The 22,934-nt window shown below is 41.3% G+C and overlaps 1 protein-coding gene across 2 annotated transcripts in view; it reads left to right on the top strand.

Annotated features, from left to right (window-relative positions):
- The window catches only part of dgkg (diacylglycerol kinase, gamma), a 161,481-nt gene that overhangs the window by 73,734 nt on the left and 64,813 nt on the right, over positions 1-22,934 (top strand). For both annotated transcript variants that reach the window (XM_085435537.1, XM_085435538.1), the window contains 3 exons: positions 6,962-7,047; positions 7,640-7,729; positions 10,859-11,019. In XM_085435537.1, the coding sequence (XP_085291663.1) occupies positions 6,962-7,047; positions 7,640-7,729; positions 10,859-11,019 (337 nt within the window). The remainder of the gene's footprint in view (positions 1-6,961; positions 7,048-7,639; positions 7,730-10,858; positions 11,020-22,934) is intronic.

The following is a 22,934-nucleotide window of genomic DNA, read 5'->3' as shown; positions in this document are numbered from 1 at the left end:
AAGAGAAACAATTAAACTCCTATTTTTTCAGCCGATATGATAGTTTGAACTAAAGCTAGTAGTATCCTCTGTTTTTGGGCTGAGTCAGGAGTTTATATTTCAGGATAAAAAGAGCATCATGAATATGAAATAGAAACATAAATTGTTCAGTCAGAGCGCTGTGCTGGGAGACCACCTCCTCCTGTCATGTTAGACTAACCTGCTGGAGGTCAGTGAAGGGGAATGGGGACACTGCGTTACTGCCGCGCTGTGCATTTGACCTCTTGACACTCACATGCGTTCCTGCATACGTCAGACCTGAGCACAACATGTACTTTGAAATGAATTCTGTTGGGCCCCCTTGTTCATTGGAAGAAGAAAAAAAATGCCCTTATACAGCAGCACAAGGGCCATGAATGCTTTACCTTGAAGGTGAAGTGACTTCACCATCCTTTCACATCCATTTGTATGAGGCTCTCTGCTCCCTTTTCTGTTACTGTCTCTGCCTCTCTCTCAGTCACGACAAGCAAAGTTGCTGCCCTCGAGAGCCCATTGTAAGAAAAGAGACCCGATGACGCACACGGGTCTTTGGGGAGAATGCTGTAGATGGTACACGCTGCATCAAACACAGACACTGTGATACACTGATGTGATGCTGGACTCTAGAAAAGATATCATGTTCATGTTTTTTTGAAGGAAAAAAAGAAAGTGACCATATTTGGAAATAACTGGGCTGCTAGGTTATTAGCCAATGCTAGCAAAGCTAGTTGGTAAGGTGCATCCACAAACTCTGAAGGTACAGCACACAGAGTAGCGGTTTTCGATACGGGCGACACGGGCGGTTGCCCGGGGCGGCATAGTGGTGGGGGGCGGCATCACGTGCATCAGCAAAAAAAAAAAAAAAAAAAAAAATTGCTCGTACTCATGCTGCCCCGACACCAGCCAGCACATATTGGGAACAGCATAGGCACCGATCGGCTTTCTATCGCCCATTTGCTGGGCGTAAGGGCGCCCTTCGTTTGTGAGGTGCGCCTGCTGCTTGTTGCACAGGGAGGAGAGGGCGGGGCGGGGGGATTCTCTGATTGGCTGGAGCTCGCAAAATAAAATAAAATAAAAACAAAACAACAAACACAAAAACACCAGACGTTATGATACAGACTTATAATTTGCACCGGTGTTTTTTCGAAATTCTATACGCGAAAAGTGAGCGCGAGAGCCCTCGGTGCGCCTGCTTGCTGCCAAAGTCAAAGTAAACTTTATTGTCATCTCCGCTACATACAGTCCAGTATATAGAGAGACGAGACGACGAGGCTCCAGTTACAGCAGTGCAAGAAAACAAACAATAAATATAAGAACAGTAAGAAAATAAACATACACTTTAGGACTCGGGGTAAAGGGATCAATAACAATTTGAAATTTGAAATTTACAGTTTGATGATTTAAAGTCTCACACACAAGCCGTCGAAAGGGGAGGGGGGCCGGCTGCTTCCAAATAGAGCACATTTCATTCACAGTGTTGTAAATCCAAGCCCATTATGTGTTCATGATTTGAATCCTGGGTTGTGCAAAATCCCAGAAATGCACCTTTGACAAAGTGAATCTGTGAACTGAGGTGTAGGTGTGTTAGATCATGTTGTGGTGATCCTCGAGTTGGGGGACTTGTGTTCATACTGAAGTGCAAAATTAAAACCGATGGAAGATGGTCAAGAAAAGTTCGAAGCCATCAGGTGCTCAGTTTAGAGAAATTATAAAAGAAGAGGAGGAGAAACGAGCAAAAGATACAGGTAAGCAGATGTCATTGGATAATGGCAGGTCATCCTGAAACAATCAGAATCAGAATACTTTATTTATCCCTAAGGAAATTATGTGGGTTACAGTTGCTCTAAGAAGAAATGTTAAAAATAGTAACAGTAACAGACTAAACTCCAAACAATACATTATGCTACAGATTTTAATATTAATATGTGTCCTGTTCTCATTGTATGACGTACTATGATGGCCATTTGCATACTATGCATACTCTCTCTCTCTTCATATGTGTGTGTGTGTGTGTGTGTGTGTGTGTGTTTCCCTTGTAAAATTCAGTATGGCTCCAACAACAGTTTTATGTTAATGTACAATCCTTAATATGTTTTATGTGTGTGTGTGTGGCCTCTGTAAAATTTGGTGTTTTAACTTTGGAGCCAGCCTCAAGTGGCCATTAGAGGAACTGCAGGTTTTGCGGGTGGCTTAATTTTTCAGCCCCTGAGGTTTTTTTTTCTTCAGGATAATCCTTTATTAACTTGGTCTGTTGTCTGGGTCACACAAGAGGACATCATATTTAGAAGACTGTACCATAAAATTGCTCCCAAAAGCACCAACTAAACATGGTTAAGAGCACCAGTTCAGCGTCTCAAATTGGTGGTGACAAATATCTGCTGCTTCTGCTGCTGCCCGTGTCAGCAGAATTAATAATATTTAAACAGGCGCCTTGTCAAATGTTCCAACATAGCTATGGAGAGTGAAATTAGCTATATGTATAAATTATCTGTATTTCTTTTTACCAGACTGTAAACATGCCTTTATGTTGTTAAATTTAGCCTTTTAACAGCAGTGTATTTTATACTGTATATAAAAGATGGATTTGGCATCACATTATCCATTGTTTTAGACTCATTTTGAAGCCTAAGCATCAGTGTTTTGGCCACCAGCATGTTGGTTATAGGGAGCCTGAAGTGACCATATTCAGACTAAAGGGTTGATTACTAACTAATCAGTGGTCGCATGCTTAGCAAGCTGCATTCATAAACTGTATAAGTATTAAGCACAGACACACATGGCAATAGACATTTTGCCCTTTCAGGGCCCCTGTATTGAGTTTCTATCTGCAAACTGACTTGGGCTTGCTCAAAGAAAACCTGCTGGGCCCAGTCTAAACTGGAAATGGTCTGGGCCCTGTACGGTTCCTTCCACTGATATTATGATATATTATAATATTTGTGGCTAAGAATATTGCCTTGTAAGTTCCACTTACAGTAATTATGTAACTTTTAATAACAAACTCCTCTGCCTGCTCAACTCAGCCTCAGTCCTTTTTCCTCAGTGCAGGGATCTGTCTTAAATGAGGTCATATGACTGTCCTGTGCAGCGGGAGATCTGTGCCGATGCTGCTAAAAGGGTGAAAGAGGCCCTACATTGAAAATAAACACACAGGGTCTGTTGTCACATAGAGGGTTAACTCACTGCCAGCTGAACTCCACAACTGTTACCATGGGCTCCTTAGCAACACTCACAGCAGGCATTGAAATGAGGGGGTAGATTTCTCTGAGTGATGTGTTTAGGGAACGCGATTAGCTTGCTGTACTTACATTTCATGTCATTGCACATAATATGTCAACCTCCATGTATTATTTGTTGATGCACCAGCTTCCTTTAAGACATCATGCATAAATCAAACGGAAGATTTTAAATAGGTTTTGGTTAGATGTGAATGCATATTGGTGTTGTTTCTCTATATAGCCCTTAGGGGGTGCTGTTTGCCTTGTGGCTTCTGTGCCTTGTTATAAGGTCTAGAAATAAACATACCACCTACTTTGATTCTGGGGAGGCAGTAACATAAGGGTAAGGCAGGCAGGTTGGTTGTTTCAGGTACCAGAGAGGCATGAAATCTAATCCAGAAGGAACAGCTGGATTATAGATCCATTAGTAGGAAGAGTTGCCAGGTGCCAAAACACAACAGGGCACAACAGCTTATATATTCCGAGGTTCTCTCTATGTTATTGGCTGTTGGTACCCCTGTTGTGTTGGCAGGCTCCTTCCATTCTTGAGAATGCAGGAGCTTTTTCATTTTCCACATAGACCAAAAGTCAAAACCAATTTCCCTAGCCTCTCATTGGGATTCAGCCCCAAACCTGTTTGTTTCTACTGAAATAATGAAATAAAAAAATAAGCTCTATGGGAAAAATGCACAGAGCCACTGTGACATCACAGTTAATGGAGTCCTGTTGTGAAGGCTTGAGATTAGTTGATTATAAGTTGCGAAGTAAATATATTGACTACAAGACCTGAAACTATGTCACTTGGATGCCAGCCGGAATAGGCTTCAGTCCCCCTCAAAAATATGAATTGGACAAGTGGTGTAGATGGATGGTTGGAAATAGATGAAGGGAAAACAGGGCCATTTGTCTATATATTACTATACAACCAGGCTTCTTTTTAGTAAATTGTTGTTTGTAGGTGTTTTTAAAAACAGCAGAGTGTAGTTATATTGTGGATTTGATATACTGACCCAGCTGTCATAGCTAATCCTTTTATCTTACTTCCCTTTATACAACCATATAAAAGTAGTGGTAAAACAGCTAACTGATCATCTGCAGAGGAATGGCTTATTTCAGTCAGGTTTCAGAGCTCATCACAGCACAGAAACAGCATTAATGAAGGTTACAAATGATCTTCTTATGGCCTTTGACAGTGGACTCATCTCTGTGCTTGTCCTGCTAGACCTTAGTGCAGCGTTCGATACTGTCGACCATAATATCCTAGTAGAGCGATTAGAACATGCTGTAGGTATTACAGGTACTGCGCTGCAGTGGTTTGTATCATATCTATCTAATAGACTCCAATTTGTTCATGTAAATGGAGAGTCCTCTTCACACACTGAGGTTAATTATGGAGTTCCACAGGGTTCAGTGCTAGGACCAATTCTGTTTACATTATACATGCTTCCCTTTGGCAGCATCATTAGAAGACATAGCATACATTTTCACTGCTATGCAGATGACACCCAGCTCTATCTGTCCATGAAGCCAGATAACACACAACAATTAGTTAAACTGCAGGAATGTCTTAAAGACATAAAGACCTGGATGGCCGCTAACTTTCTGCTTCTAAATTCAGATCAAACTAAGGTTATTGGATGGCATTACCTTGGCCTCCAGTAACACTGTGAGGAACCTTGGAGTCATTTTTGACCAGGATATGTCCTTCAACGCACATATTAAACAAATATGTAAAACTGCTTTCTTCCATTTGCACAATATCTCTAAAATTAGAAACATCCTGTCTCAGAGCGAGGCTGAAAAAAAGAGTTCATGCATTCATTACTTCTAGGCTGGGCTACTGTAATTCATTGTTATTAGGATGTCCTAAAATTTCCTGAAAAGCCTTCAGTTAATCCAAAATGCTGCTGCAAGAGTACTGACAGGGACTAGAAAGAGAGAGCAGATTTCTCCTGTATTGGCTTCTCTTTATTGTTCTTCTGTTAAATCCAGAATTGAATTTAAAGTTCTTCTCATTAAATACAAGGTCTTAAATAATCAGTCCCCATCTTATCTTAATGACCTTATAGTATCATATCACCCCGTTAGAGCACTTCACTCTCACACTGCAGGCTTACTTGTTGTTCCTAGAGTATTTAAAAGTAGAATGGGAGGCAGAGCTTTTTAGCTTCCATGCCCCTCTTCTGTGGAACCAGCTCCCAGTTTGGATTCAGCAGACAGACACGATCTCTACTTTTAAGATTAGGCTTAAAACCAGTAGCAGAAAATGGGTTTCTTCCCGTTAAAAGGGAGTTTTTCCCTCCGACTGTCACCAAAGCACTTGCTTACAAGGGGTGATAAGATTGTTAGGGCTTTCTCAGTTTTCTTTGTCTGTATGGTTTTTACCTTACAATATAAAGCACCTTGAGACAACCGTTGTTGTGATTTGGCACAAAATAAATGAACAGAACTTTTCACGGGATTCTTTGGCAATAAAATAAAGAACGTGACAATACTGTGGGGTAAGCATTTCATTGTCAATACTGCCTGTAAATAGTCAGGTGTTTCTTCTGTAACACTGCACAGCTGGAGAGTTTTCTATACTATTTGCAAAACATGTATCGTTGTATCTTTGACAAACTGGTCGGGGCATCTGGAGTTCACATATTAATGCATCTTATTATGAAGAATTTTGATCCTGATAAGGACCTGAATAAGGACAAAAGTGATATCACTCATATGTTATGGCTTCCCTAATATTTTGATCTCAGGTTAACTTGACATTTTGCACGGACAGCCCTTCCACCATAATCAGTGAAACACCAAAATAGTTCATATGTTTTGGAAAAATAGCGTTCACTCCTCCAGCAGAGTTTGGGAGACTTGAAAAATCATGTGGTGGCCCAAGACCTTACTGAGACACTATATGTCGATTTTTCTTTTAAGTTATCACCTGCTTGTATTATGTTCAAGTGAAAATGTAGAACTGGTTTAAAGGGTCTATGGGAGATCACTGTGCAGGACCAGGTGGTCACCGGGCAGCTGTCTCATGATAGAGAGAGATGAAAGCTTTTGTCGACATCTTTGTTCCAACACACATTAAAGGTCCCTTTGAAGGGCATGCACTCTGCGACCACTGCGTGACTGTGGTTTCCAGGGAAAGGAGTGAAGTAAGCACAGCTGGAGAGGGCGCACACTGATTACTCTTTCTCTCTCTACCTTCCTCTGTGTCCTCTCTGCCCAGGAGCGCCCCTGTTCATTAAACCATCACAAGCTTAGAAATCCCTGTCAGCTGCTGCAAAATGCAACTAATAAATTTGGCGTCACAGAATTCTTAGTACACACTGACATTAGGATTCAGGGACTCTGTGTATAAAAGTGTTCTACAAACAAAACACCTGTTTTCTGTATATGTGAAGATGTTTTCACACATGTGCTGAACCCTTAAATGTTTCTGTAACGTCCCTGACAGAGATACAGGTCAGAACACAAAGTCACTGGGATGTCTGATTGCTTTAAGATGTGAACAGTGCAGTCAGTGGTCCATGCCCGCTGGCTTGTGGTTGTCTTGTGTGCTGCCCCGTGAACTCTCTACCCAGGCAGCTCTCCCGTCTTAAACACATACCATTTCTAGTGCTGCAGACACTTCTGAAATTGATTATTTTCTGCTGTATGTGAGAATGGATAGCAGCACTAAAATGTCAGAAGATCATGTGTGATGATTCCTGGATCTATTGTCTTTCTAGGCTCAACTTTTTCCATGATGTCCCTGATTTCCGGGTTCTTGCTTGTGGAGGTGATGGCACAGTGGGCTGGATCCTCGACTGTATAGGTAATTAGATTCTAACTTATGAAAAAGTTAGAATCTAACTAATACTTTGCTTTGATAGGAGTTTATCTGCATTCTTAACCAGATTTTATTGTTTTAAAGGCAGCTGTAGGTCAGAACACATGTCGAAGCATCTTTGACCAATATACTGAACCCTGAGTGTATGTGAATGTTAGAATGTGCTTTAGCATAGATAAAAGCACCGTGTGAATGTGATTTGGTGGATGAAACATATTGTAGAGCACCAGTCCACATATATTTTCTGTTATTAATAAAAGTAAAGATGAAATGTGGCTGAAAGAGCAGAAAAATAAAGGTGAACATTAAATATTTTAGCTGAAAAATGAATTGTAAACATCTGTTTAAAGACCAGCTCTGAAGTTCCACAGTTCCTGCAATCATGCATAGTTTTTTCCACTGTGAGGAATTATTACTCTCTACTTTATTCTAGCTGAGTACAAATGTAGGTTTAGCAGTAATTTATCAGTAATAAATTCAGTCAGAATTCTAGTTCATATATTGTCATAAAAATCTGTTTCAAGAACATTTTCACATCCATAGCACGAGATCGATCTGCTTGTCTGTGCCCTTGCAGATAAGGCCAACTTTGCCAGGCACCCTCCGGTGGCCATTCTTCCTTTGGGCACAGGGAATGACCTGGCTCGCTGCTTACGCTGGGGAGGAGGTGAGGAGCTCATTCCAGCATCTTTCTGTATTTTCTTTACATAGCTGCATAGGCATCTATAAAGCCTGCAAGAACTGATGCCATAGCTGATCTTTTTGGAAACTTTGTGGCAAAGAGAAACAAGCTGAAAACACTGATAAGATTTTGTGAGCCTGTTAGTTAATGGAGTTAATGTAGCACCATACTTATTCATAATCATTTGTGTTTGTGGTCACCTGATGAGTTTAAGTCCTCTTTAATTCAGTTTTTTTGGTGTTCACCAACTCTTCAGAGGAATATCTGTGTTTCTGCTTACTAAAGCTGCCTTCCACAGTCAAAAAAGACTTCTGATATCACTGGGAAAAAGCATCAATATTGGAGCTGTACAGCTAAGCAGTAAGGAGAAATTGGCTATAAAGAGGGAGCCACAGAGGACAGCTTTCACTTTTTTTCTGCCTTTGTGAGTCTCTGTTCTGTCCCGATTAGTTTCACATTACCAAGTCCGCTGTCACTTTCTATAGCTACGCTTCAGCCTGATTGCCTGTTTGCTTTTCAGTGTTCTTTCCTAAAACTCTGCGTGTTTATACCAATCACTGTTGTCTCCCTCTGGTTGCTGAATTACTTTCTCCTGGACATTCCCGCCTGCTCTCTTTTGTTCTTCTCATATCAGCTTCATTTTTCACCTCTGTCTGCCTTACATGCCTCCTGTCTTCTGTATTTAGATACTCATTTTTGAATTGAACATAATAGAGCACGTTTAAACAGTTAATTTAAAGAATGACTCACTTCTCAAATACAAAAGGTAGCCATGTGTCTCTGCACATTTCTGGGAAATGAAAGATGGGAAGAGAAACAGGGGACTTTTATGTGTCAAATTAAAAACTTAATATGCAAATCACTTGCACACGCTGTAAGTCCTTTGCCAACCATTGATTTCTCGTAGTACTTGGGACCAGTAATTACACTGGCTGGTTATAACTGCTCGATTGTTGCTGCGAGGACCAGCAGAGCACTTGAAAGATATTTTGTCAATAAGCTGCCAGGTCTGGGTGGCTTTGGGCTGTTGAACTGATCATCAGAGATAAACTCTGAAATATTAGCTGCAGCCAATTAGCTTGATGATCATTTACCTGAGAGGGAAAATGAATCTAGTCTGATTTGTATGTGAAGGTGAGCAGCCAGTTTTGATTCATGGCTCTGCAGTCTGTTTTAGTCAGATGTTCATCAACTAACAAAAAAAATCTATCGAACAGCTTTCAGATGTATCACCACTCAATCTAATTCATGATCTCTAGAGCATGAATCCCAAAGATTTAGGCCTTGTTGAATTTTAGTTTAATTACTGGGTTTTTGTGGAATATCTTGACAATAATTTGAAGGATTGTCATAAAAGTTGGTAGAGATATTTGCCGAGCAAAGCTTTTCTCTTAACCCATGAGACATGACTGACTTGATCATTTACCATTTGGCAAGTACTGGAATAGAAACACATTATGCATTAATTCTTACACTGGTTGTATTTGTGAAAGTTAGTGCTAATAATAATGATAATGTGAAAGGAACTTACGTGAATTGCAGTGAAGATGAAACACAGGGCGAAAATGGAGGACATTGGTGAAAGATAAAGCAAATTTTACTTTAAAAATAACACATAATGCAGTGAACACATGAACACTTAATTTCCTCTATTGGTGTCAGTGGATTTTTGTAATCATTTACACAAATATCAGGATGTATTGTACGTGATTGTCTTTCATTATGTCAGGTAACTCAGCACTGACATACCATTAGTGTCTCTGGATGGTTTCATGAGTTACTCTTTGTAACGCTTTCGTTCAACCTTCAGGATAGACTGTAATAACTTCCCTTATGCCATTATCAGGGGAAAAAAATCCTTTTATCCAATACAGCCTGATTTTAATAAATACCAGCAAAACTATTGCATCAATCTTGGTTGCACTTTGTGCTTAAGGTTAATTTCCAAGTATTCATATATGCTAACAGTCAAGTACAGGCTTGCAGTCTTCTAAGGTTGTGCACAGATGGCATAATGACAAAAACATGTATCAATTTGTGCAGACGATGTGTGTATTTGTGTGTGTACCTGTGCAAACACCACAAAATGAATAAATAAATACAGCTAAAAAGTAGCTAATTGTTCATGTAAAAAGACAACTGTTCCCCGTGAATTTTCTTTTATTTCTCAAGAGTACAAATGTGAGAACATATGCATATGCAAAATACTCTCATATTTCACACACATGATTCTCCCAGTGTGATGGCACTCATTAAAGCCTCATGCCCTTGTGACACCTTTGGAACAAACATCTGCTTCTTATTACTATGCCTGGCTGTTAAAGCAGGCTGTCAGCTATGGAGCAAATCCAGAGGGCTTCCCGGAGGGCTGTCAGGTCTGGGCTTCATTCTGGGTTTGAAGCAAGGAGGGTAGTTTCTTTGGAAAGGCAGCTTAATCAGTTTTATTGTGTTCCATATTTGAGCTCGTATAGTGTAATTTGCCTGTTACATGTGGAGCTTATGATTAAAAATGATGAAATATAGAGAACGACTTTTCTCTGCCAGATTTTGCTCACGCTATGCTTGACTGATTGATTGATTTTTTTTCATGTGATTCCTGATTGATTCCAAGTTTCTAGCTTTATACTGTTTAGCGGGATAAAAGTGGCTGCAGCTCAGGAGGTAGAGCTGGTTATCTGCTAATCAGAAGGTTGATGATTTGAACCCTGGTTGCTCCAGTCTGCACTATAAATATCCCCAAGTTGCTCTCTGATGCATCCATTGGAGTATAAATGCATCTGAATGTAAGATAGAAAGCACTTATTTAAGAAAAGCATAGAAAAAAGTGCTGGAGTAAAATGGTAAATATGGCATGTTGTATAAAGTGCTTTGAATGCTCCAGTAGAGTAGAAAAGCTCGATATAAGAACCAGGCCTCTTTCTGTTAAAAAGCGTTTTTTCCTCCCTGCTGCTAAGTGCTTGCTCATAGGTGGTTGTGTCATTATTGGGGTTTCTTTCTAATATTGTAGGTCTCTACTTTAACATATAATAAAGCACCTCCAGCCAACTGTTGTTGTGATTTGATATAAATAACACTGAATTGAAGTAAATTGAATTCTCTGGTTGTTCTCGGCAGGTTATGAGGGTGGTAGCTTGGTGAAGGTCCTTCGGGACATTGAGCATAGCACTGAGGTGGTGTTGGACCGCTGGAATATAGACATCATCCCTGACGACAAGGAGGAGAAGGGAGATCCTGTTCCCTACAGCATCGTCAACAACTACTTCTCTATTGGAGTGGTAAGTAAACTGAGAGAAAGATAACATTGCATGTTTTAAAGAGCCACATTATACTTTCTTCCTGTTTCTGTCATATGTCATTCTACTATGTCAGACAGTTGCCAACGTTTTAAAAAATAAGATGAACTTAATCTGTGTGAGCCAAAAGCTCAGATTTCAGAGTTACATTTTGTTTTCTTTCTTTCATTTGCCTGAGGTACAGCTGATGCATGCTGGGTTTTGGAGTGACCAGAAAAAACCACATTTGCATATTTGGACAAAATAGTGAAGAGCTAATCATCTAACAGTAGATAGTTTGGTAAAGCAACAGAACTGAAAGACAGACTCCTGTAAACATGTTTTTCAATGTTGTGAAGTTGAGCATTTCTACATGGAAATCTTTTTGCTTTTGGAACTGCAGTTTTAGAAAATCCAGTTTGGATTCATTTTTTAGCCAGTTGTGTCTTGTTTCTAAAATGACATGAGCAAAAACAGGCTTATTTTATACAGAAATAAAGGAATAAAGAAACAGTTTAAGATAAATACATTTCAGATTTAAAAAAATGTTACTTTATTGTATGCACAAAATACAGCTTTATTGCTGAGGACGGAAAAACCAAAACCAAAACTGGGAGAATGACACGAACTATACTGGAAGCACTAAATACATGGAGAAATGCACACAACTATGAGGGAGACGCTGACATAAATACGCAGAAGGATAACGAGGGAAGTGAGGAAACACGGGGAATACAGCTGACACAAATTAACATGACGCCACAGGGGAAGCAAAACAAGATACGTGGAACACGGAAACACAAGACCTTCACAATAAAACAGGAAACTGGGGAACATGACACAGGAGTGGAGGAGAGGCAGACCAGAGGGAGCGAGGGAATGCGAAGGAGCACAAGGGAGAGAGAGAGAAACATGGATAAACATGGAATAAACCACAAGGAGGGGAAACAAGGCACAAGAACTCATACAAACACATAAACACAGACGCACAGAGGGCAAAGACACAAGGGGAAATTACTAAATGATCAAGGAACTAAACGGGGCCCATAAGAAACTCAAAACAGGATAACCTGGCACTATGGAAATAAACTTAAGACTAGCAAGGAGAACTTATACATAGATCATAATACAGGAAAACTCACAACGCTGGGTCAAATGACCATGACAGTTCATATTCCGTGATCTAATTCCATATAAGACAATATTTCATTTGTTTGGAATTTTGAATTCCAGTTCTTTGTATTGTGAAATAAAGTCCTTCAATTTTTCGAGTAGTTATTACAGTAAAAACATGATGAAAGAGATTATTTGATCTATGAGGACATGAGCAATTAGGAGATTCATCAGTGAATTTCTGCATCCTCTGGGCAAGGAACACGTTGCCAGGTACCAGTTGCTTAGCAACTTTTTTATCTTGTCCTCATGGAGATAATATGCGGGCCTCTGGGACATTTATACAGAGGTGACAAACAAGACCTTCATTAAGTAATCACAGGGCAGCACCACTCATTTAGCCTCAGTGTATTAAAATAATTGATGTGTCACCACCACAACTCTGTATATCTCCATAGCCGTTGTGATGTTATAAAGAAAACCTAAAGCAACCATTTTCACTCATTCTAATCTTACTAGTTACTATTAAAAAATAATAATATGAGGCTAGGGTGTAATCATTAACTCCATTCCTATCAGCTAATAGTCATGAGATTAGCAGTGCAGTGTATACGACTATAAATAAACCCAAGTGAGATAAGTGTACAGAGGGCATATGTAGACATTTGAGGAGGAGCACTGACAGGGAGCAGATACACCACAGTGATGTTATACAACTGAAATCCTACTGCTAGCTACATATTTATCAATATGGATGTGTGAGTGTAATACTGCACAGTGAAAGTGGCACACACATCTATACTTCTGTGGTTAGAGTTTGTAAAACTGCACTTTGACAAATCTACAAGTAACAACTCGTTTTATTCAAAAATGGGAGAAGAGGCAGTGACAGGATAGAGCCGTTTCCTTTGTGGCCTGAGTGACACCACGAGTGTCTCACACAGGGAGAGACAATAGTATTTGACAGGCCTGTCTTGGTGTGGTGACTGACGCTTTTTGGCAAATTTTGTCTCTCACATTTTCACATTCAGTAATTTGTGCATCTCTGTTTCACAGAGTTTTTACGTTCATTCATGAAGAATATTTCAACCTGCATGTTACATTGAAGCGCTGCATCAAGCTGCAGCTTATATTTCTTTTGACCTGATCTCCCATTGTTTAAGCCATCGTGGACAGTAGTTACTGCTGGCTGTGGCAGGTGCAATGCCGACACTTCTGACTGTCTCGTCATAGGTCAGAGCGTTCTCATTCCAGAGGTGGAAAAAAATGCTGATTTTTCAAAACTGCTTGTGTGTCTCAGTTACTTCCAAGGTGTCCTTTAGTGGCAATGTGTGTGAGAGAGCACAGCAACATTGTTACAGTACAGTTTTTCAGTCAGTCTCTTCACCTTTGCACTCATTAACAGTATAGACTGTATATAAAATATCCGGTATCCAATTAATCAAACGTTACAGTTTCAAAAGTCACCAAAACCAAAAGATAAGCTTCTTGGATGAACTATGTTTCACAACAATGGGCCATATATCTTGTCCGATCATTTAATTACGATGCTGTAAAAAATACTAGATCTGCAAACGCAGGCAAGTCAAAGCAGTGGGTTCAGTTCGATAACTCGAACTGAGGTCTAGCAGACAGCTGCCTGTGTCAGCACATCTAGTAGTCAGAGTGGCTATGCGCCTAACTTTAAGTCTCATCAGTATCCAAATGGATGAGTTATAAAATTTATAGCTGTTATGAAAGGGAGTTCATCAAGAAATAATGGACTATAAAGATTATTTTTTATTAAGTTGGACATTTTAACATGAGAGTCTATGGGGTTGACCTGCTTTTAGGGACACCCTCAAGTGTCAACTTGAGGAACTGCAGTTTGTGACTTTTAATTATTGACTTACTTTTTGCCTCTGACACTTGTTTTTTGTTTTGTTTTTATTTTAATTTCTAATCTCTTAAAAAAACATAAATAAATTCCACATTGAGCTATACATTTGTGACCAATGTCTAAAGCTGTAAATGGGACTGATTACATTAGGGCTGGGAGCGAAATGGTGAGTGAAAAATAACAACTCTTAACCTCTCATGGGATTTGTTGACAGTAATAAAGCTACAGAATAACTCCATGGTTATGCTCTAAAGGAAAGGTTATCTGTGCGAGTCTCTGACAACGCACCAGCATAGCACAGCCATTAAAATAAAGCAACAGATCGCTGTGCCTCCAGGAGCCATAGTGACAGATGGCTGAGTATCTGTGTGCACACGACACCTGAGCAAACCAAATCTGACTCACACCAATGATGCAGCCATTAGTAAGACCTTAAATCTGCTTTAACAACCATACAAGGTTTGCATTTCCTGCCATCTTATTGCAGACCTTTCTACTCAGGGTTGGGTTGCCATGGAGATGGGAGGCTGGCAAGGCCGAATCTGAAAGCTTTCACAGTCATCTGTCCTTTATCTCGCTGACTTAATTGTGGATGACATAGTGTGGAGCATGTGGCTGGCTCGGTCAAGGCACTTGGAGCTGTTGAGCAGAAGGTATAAGATGATTTTGTGATTTTAAATGACATAACACTTTATTTTGTACTGGTAGGAAATTTTTCAAGTTGCATAGTTCCACAGGAAATAGTTTTATAATTGAGAAAAAAACCACAAATCTGTGTGTATCATAAGGATTGAATCAATTCAAACACTGCAGCTTTGACAGCAGCACCTTGCTGTTGCCGCATTGAGCAGTGAGCTCATTGTGGGGGCTGACAGTATTACATTAGGCAGAGAGGATCACAGTAAGAACATCAGTAAGAACAATAGCAGCTCCGTATATCTCTGCACTGTTGCATTTTACAGCTCCATCACTTACAGCACCTCTGTTTCTGTGTACATTTTAAAATCTGGACTTAATCAGTGAACGGAATTAATTGGCAGTTATTGAAATAATATATAATGCAACTGGTCATACATTTGTCCACTTGGCTGAAATTGAACTAAACTTGAAAGCATATTTACAACTTTGCCAAAACAATGCTAAAACTTGGTCAAAGTGAGAAAGGAAAAATCTTCTTCCATCTCTCCTGAAAGGACATGCAGAGAAAGAAGTTGTTGTATAATTGATTGAAAAAATACACTTCCTTTTCCAACCTTCTCAGATTTGCACCCACACCATTCACGCCGTGTGGTGTCCTTGCGTACCACTGGACCATCACAGCATGACAGTGTCGTTCTGTGTAGAAGTTCTTGTGGTGACCCCTTAGCTGACTTTGTGGGACTGCACTCTGCCAGTAATTAAAAAGCAAAAAACAAAACAGGCACAATACAAAAAAGAACAAAGAAGGGAAATAAAAACAGAGAAAAGCAGTTGAGAAAGTATGTTTAAAATAAAACAGGAAGTAAACTGACTGGGACACCAAGAATGAACTCACACAAATAAAACAAAACAAAACAGGGAAATAAAGATGGAGGGAACACAAGACGCACAGAAAAGGGAAAGAAAAAAACAAAGGACGATAAATAAATAAGGTTTAATAACGGAAACTATAAATAATTACATTGTGATCACAGGTAAAAAAAAAAAAAAATATATATATATATATATATATATATATATATACGGACAAAATGGTGGTGGCTAACCAACCGGACATAGTGGTGGTAGACAAACAGAAGAAGACGGCCGTAGTGATCGATGTAGCGGTTCCGAATGACAGCAATATCAGGAAGAAGGAACACGAGAAGCTGGAGAAATACCAAGGGCTCAGAGAAGAGCTCGAGAGGATGTGGAGGGTGAAGGTAACGGTGGTCCCAGTGGTAATCGGAGCACTAGGTGCGGTGACTCCCAAGCTAGGCGAGTGGCTCCAGCAGATCCCGGGAGCAACATCGGAGATCTCTGTCCAGAAGAGCGCAGTCCTGGGAACAGCTAAGATACTGCGCAGGACCCTCAAGCTCCCAGGCCTCTGGTAGAGGACACGAGCTTGAAGGATAAACCGCCTGCAGGGGCGTGCTGGGTGTTTATATATATATATATATATATATATATATATATATATATATATATATATATATGAGTGGTTGTTGTGTGACTGTTTAATCGTAACAATTTCATAACCAAAAAAAATAGTCAGTTTAACAGATTTACATTAGAATTCTTCCATATGTAAACATTAATTGGTAGATGGTTAAAATTAGATTGAATTGAAGTTTTTCTAATAGCCTGAAAAGATGACATTTCACCTTTCAATTTTAAGCCAGGTTTACATCTTCATAACGATTCTCACTGGTCATAAAAAAAATCATGAATAAAAACAGAGGACTTAACCATCTCTGTACAGAGCCTGCATTGTACAACTTGCTAAAGTCCCTTCACTTGACCTGCAGCCTGGAAAGAATCTTGTGAAAAGAATTTGAGAGAAGGAAATCACACCATGTCAGCAGCCATTAAAGATGCCGCCTCATGTTTCAATGAGGAAGCTGATCCCTCTGCAGTGTGTGCCCCTGTGTGGAAGCTGCTTTAGATAGGTGAACGGGTGTAGATGTGTATTTATGTGTCTGCACTTGAATGCACATAGCTGAGTGGTGTGCAGTGCAAGCTGATTCCAATAACAGTGTTACTGGCCAGTTCCTATTGCGTACCACAGTCCCTGACTGTGGGGGCGTAGAATATCACGAGCCTCTTCAGATGGAAATATAAGTCGCTGGCTGCTTTTTAACCAGGACAGTGAGGAACTACATTGGGGCAAATAATATGTTGTTCACTATAGACACCACTGTTGCTGTCTTGAATCCTCATGCATATCTTGCCATCTTGATCCAGAAAAAGCTTTTTCACTACAGAATTGCTCAGTCATATCACCAAATCTTGTTGCCTTTAGATAACATTTTTCCAGTTATTGATATTCAAACTACATTTTCTGAGAATTTATAAAACTTTTTGACAGAAAGTTCATGCTTGAGCTTGGAAACAGCTGACTCTTGGACAACCTCCTTGAGCTGAATAGTGAGTATGTTAAATAAAAAAAATAGACCACTACTCAGATTTTCCATATTATCATCTTGTCTGTTAAACCCCATTCCTGCAAGACTGCTCAAAGACGTCCTACCAATGATTACTGCTTTGATCTTAAATATGATCAGTGCATCTCTGTTAATGGGCTTTGAAGTACCTTTCGCCTTTCAGGTGACAGTAATTAAACTATTGCTTGAAAAGCCATCACTGACCAACCACAACACTAATAAAGGTAACAAATTCTCTTCTTATGGCCTCTGATAGTCGCCTCATTTCTATAATTGTCCTGTTAGACATCAGTGCAGCGTTCAATACCATTGACCACAATATTTTACTACAGAGATTAGAACACGCCGTAGGCATTAAAGGTGCTGCACTGCAGTAGTATGAATCATATCAATCATATCAGAAGAGTTCTGCAGGGTTCTATGTGAGGACCTTTTCTCTTTGCATAACATGTGTTTCCCAGTATTATTAAAAGGCACAGTATACATTATATATGCAGATGATACTCACCTTTACCTAGCCATCTCTCCATGACACTACCCAAAATACTGCATGCTGGAATGTCTCAAAAACAGGATGACTAATATAAATTATTCTAATAAAAACAGCTAAAAAAACAACCCTCAAAATCACACACACACACACACACACACACACACACACACACACACACACACACACACACACACACACACACACAAACAAAACAGAAATAAACAAAAAGGACAGGACCATAACCAAATAGAGGGCTTAAACAATAACTTTAACTAGAATTTAAAACATAAACCTATGGTTTAAAACTTAAGAGGATGACAGCTGATACATAAACTGACCTAATTTTTAAAAACTTTAATGATGTAATATGAACATAGGATCATGGCCAAGCTTGAAACCTGTATCCCCTGTAGTCGGTTACCAAGATTACGTGAAGTACCCTCAGAAGGTCTGCTAGATGATGTTAATGCAGCACTACGGACGATACCTACAACCACGATTACCGACACTAACAAGCTGATCTACAATACGGCAGCAGTGATCAGTGAGATGCTTGGCTACAAGTTGAACAGCCACAAGGGGCAGTACCCTCCATGGAGAAGGAGGCTAGAGGGCAAGATCAAAGTAGCACGGAGGGAGGTTAGCCAACTAACGGAGTTGCAGAAAGGTGCGACAAAGAAGGTGCATAAGAAATACAGCAAGCTGTCCATACCTGAGGCCTTGGAAACTGCCAAGCAAAGACTCATAGCCTTGGCCAGCCGCTTGAGGAGGTACACCAGAGAGATAGAAGGCAGGAGAATAAACCAGCTGTTCTCCACAGAACCAGCAAAGGTGTACTCTCAGTGGCAAGGGAACAATAAGAGAACAGCACCACCAAGGCTGGAGACGGAGCAATACTGGAAGAGCATATGGGAGAAGGACGCAACCCATAACGGCAATGCTCAGTGGCTAGTGGATCTGAGGGCAGACCACAGCGACCTCCCTGAACAGGGTCCAGTAACCATCACAGTGGCAGATATCCAAGAAAGGGTCTCCAGTAGGAAGAGCTGGACAGCACCAGGGCCCGACATGGTTCACGCCTACTGGCTAAAGAAGCTGACTGCACTCCACGAGCGTCTGGCAGCACAAATGAACCAGCTGCTAGTTAACGAGAGACACCCGGAATGGCTAACTGAAGGTCAGACGGTCCTGATCCCCAAGGACCCCAAGAAGGGACCGGTCCCCTCCAAATACCGACCAATAACCTGCCTCAGTACTACATGGAAGCTCCTGTCAGGCATCATATCGGCTAAGATGAACAGGCACATGGGTCAATACATGAGCGGGACACAGAAAGGGATTGGCAAGAATACCAGAGGCGCAAAACACCAGCTACTGGTAGACAGAACAGTCAGCCGAGACTGCAAGACCAGACTGACCAACCTGTGCTCTGCCTGGATTGATTACAAGAAGGCCTATGACTCAATGCCCCACAGCTGGATACTGGAATGCTTAGAATTGTACAAGATCAATGGGACCCTAAGAGCCTTCATCAGGAACTCAATGGGGATGTGGCGTACAACACTAGAGGCCAACTCCAAGCCCATAGCACAAGTCACCATCAAGTGCGGGATCTACCAAGGAGATGCTCTGTCCCCACTGCTGTTCTGCATAGGCCTGAACCCCCTCAGTGAGATCATTAACAAGACTGGCTACGGATACCGACTACGGAACGAAGCAGTTGTCAGCCACCTCCTGTACATGGATGACATCAAGCTGTATGCCAAGAGTGAACGAGACATCGATTCATTGATCCACACTACCAGGCTATACAGCAATGACATTGGAATGTCATTCGGACTGGAGAAGTGTAGTCGGATGGTAACAAAGAGAGGGAAGGTAGTCAGAACTGAGGGGATTAAACTACCAGAAGGCAACATTGCAGACATAGAGGACAGTTACAAGTACCTGGGGATCCCGCAGGCGAATGGGAACCATGAAGAGGCCGCTAGAAAAGCTGCAACCACCAAGTACCTGCAGAGGGTCAGGCAAGTCCTGAGGAGTCAGCTGAATGGTAAGAACAAGATCCGGGCCATCAACACGTACGCCCTGCCCGTGATCAGGTACCCTGCTGGGATAATAAGTTGGCCAAAGGAGGAGATAGAAGCCACTGACATAAAGACAAGAAAGCTCCTGACCATGCATGGAGGGTTTCACCCCAAGTCCAGCACCCTGAGGCTGTATGCTAAGCGGAAGGAAGGAGGCCGGGGACTGGTGAGTGTCAGCACCACAGTCCAGGATGAGACAACGAACATCCACGAATACATCAGTAAGATGGCCCCAACTGACCGAGTGCTCAGTGAATACCTCAGGCAGCAGAAACCCAAGAAAGAGGAGGGAGACGAGGAACCATCATGGAAGGACAGGCCCCTGCACGGTATGTACCACCGGCAGATAGAGGAGGTGGCTGATATCCAGAAATCCTACCAGTGGCTGGACAAAGCTGGACTGAAAGACAGCACAGAGGCACTAATCATGGCAGCACAAGAACAAGCTCTGAGCACAAGATCCATAGAGGCTGGGGTCTATCACACCAGGCAAGACCCCAGGTGCAGGCTGTGTAAAGATGCCCCAGAGACAATCCAGCACATAACAGCAGGGTGTAAGATGCTAGCAGGCAAGGCATACATGGAACGCCATAACCAAGTGGCCGGCATAGTGTACAGGAACATCTGTGCCGAGTATAACCTGGAAGTCCCGAGGTCAAAATGGGAGATGCCCCCAAGGGTGGTGGAGAATGACCGAGCTAAGATCCTGTGGGACTTCCAGATACAGACGGACAAAATGGTGGTGGCTAACCAACCGGACATAGTGGTGGTAGACAAACAGAAGAAGACGGCCGTAGTGATCGATGTAGCGTTTCCGAATGACAGCAATATCAGGAAGAAGGAACACGAGAAGCTGGAGAAATACCAAGGGCTCAGAGAAGAGCTCGAGAGGATGTGGAGGGTGAAGGTAACGGTGGTCCCCGTGGTAATCGGAGCACTAGGTGCGGTGACTCCCAAGCTAGGCGAGTGGCTCCAGCAGATCCCAGGAATAACATCGGAGACCTCTGTCCAGAAGAGCGCAGTCCTGGGAACAGCTAAGATACTGCGCAGGACCCTCAAGCTCCCAGGCCTCTGGTAGAGGACCCGAGCTTGAAGGATAAACCGCCTGCAGGGGCGTGCTGGGTGTTTTTATATATATATATATATATATATATATATATATATATATATATATATATATATATATATATATATATATATATATTAGGGGTGCAACGATACACAAAATTCACAGTTCGGTTCGATACTTTGCTGTCACGGTTCGATATTTTTTCGATACAAAGAAAAATGTTCATGCCTTTTTAATTTGTCATTTATTAAATTTTCACGGCACATTCCGCACCACATCTCTGTGCGTTCATCATTTGTTTGAAGCCAGCTCACCTCCTGCAACCACTTTTCCGAGAATACGCGCTTCTTTTGTGGTTCGGACTCCTTCTGACATTTCTTTGGAGGTGGAGGAACATCACAGTAATTGCTTAAAGGAGCTTCTTCGACATCTTTAAGAGTTCTAAACAAATGTCTGTCCTCCTGAAAATCTTATGTACGCAAACACGCGTTGCAACTTCTTATCTTTTTCGCATTTTTTATTTTGACAGCGAATGCGCACCTGCGGACCACTTATGTGCAGCCCTGGTTATTTAGCTCGTCATATTGCAGCCACAGAAATTCTTTTGTCCATGAAACCATAAAGCTGCACTTTCTTTTTGCCTTATAGTCTGATTTGTCATAACTTCTCCGTTTTGTGGTAAGCTTTTCTTTGGCTGTCACTTCTTCACCCTGACCTGTCTTATTTGGCTCAGCAGAACTAAAATATATATCCTGCTGCTTTTACACACACACACACACACACACACACACACACACACAACGCTCAGCGATTCTCTGCGCGATCAACCTCTCACATGTTTAAGCTGCGGGAGATTTCACTTGTCATGTTTGCATAGTAAGCTAACGATTGATAAGACGATGTCAGAGGAATTGGTGCGCAAATTATCATCACTCACCAATCAGTGCTGTCGCTCTCTATACACAGTTTGCGCGATTGCAAAGTAAAAGCAAAAAACAAGCGCAAATTCAAACGCGATATAAATATGTCACATATTGACAGTGGCTCACCGATGCCAATGACATAATTACCCAGCTACATTTCCGAAAGAATGCAAAAGCATTGACATATATTTTTCCTTCCTGCGATAGCCCGACGGGCAGGGCAGAGAGAGATTTTGGTAGCCCGACTGGAAAAATTTTGCGAGCCCTGTATCTGATTGAGGAATCACTTATCTTTGGAAAAGAGAGTTTATTACAGAGAAATGGCTCTTTCCAAAATAAAAGCTATACTATACGCTTCTTCTGGGCTATATTCTCAGCAGCATATTAAACATAACAGCTCCCCATAAGGAGAATCGTGTGCTAACGGCTGTCTAAATGACTCTGGTAAAGTTTGTAGCATGTGCTTGTTGTTTTTGTCGGCTTCCACTTGTCTTTGCACTAGGATGATTTCGGAGTAAATGTGCAGTCATATTCGTTGTGTTCCCACTAGTGCTGTCAGCATAAATCTCGTTGAAATGACGTTAACGCCACAACACGGCAAATCTCCGTTAACGAGCTACCGTGGATCGCCTTGAGCGTGGGGCTGGACAGCCAACACGTTAACGAGCTAACTGCGCTAACACACTAGCTCCCACCCATGTAATTGAGCATTGCATGGCACATCCAACATACTGTTTTACTTTAGTCCATGACGCGCTTACCTTCAGGGTCATACGTCACATGAAAACCAAAATAGCTCCAAACGCCAGATCTGAATGAGGATGGGGGAGGTTCAATTTGCCATGTTGCAAGGAGAGCTTAACTTCTGTCTCGGTAGCTTGCCCTGCGCTCAGTGAATCTGCACTCGACTGCTCCGCCTAGGCTGCACTGTCGAGTGCAGATCCACTGAGCGCTCAACACAGACAGCATCGTCAGAAGGAAAGTTGATAAAATAAATTAAAAACTTTGTATTGTTCGATACATATGCGTACCGAACCGAAAGCACTGTATCGAACGGTTCAATATCGATACGAGTATCGTTGCACCCCTAATATATATATATATATATATATATATATATATATATATATATATATATATGACAGAAAGGAAAAAGAACAGAATAATTGGTATAAATGGTATGCCATGTTTTCATGAATTCAGAGACTGAAAACGGCATCAGTTGAGAAAAC

Source organism: Copadichromis virginalis, linkage group LG16, assembly GCF_057382275.1.
Source record: "Copadichromis virginalis isolate Kocher_CV1m ecotype Utaka linkage group LG16, C_Virginalis_male_GT1.1, whole genome shotgun sequence".
Lineage (NCBI taxonomy): Eukaryota > Metazoa > Chordata > Actinopteri > Cichliformes > Cichlidae > Copadichromis > Copadichromis virginalis.
Note: the sequence above shows the minus strand (reverse complement) of the source record. Positions and strands in the feature narration are given on the sequence as shown.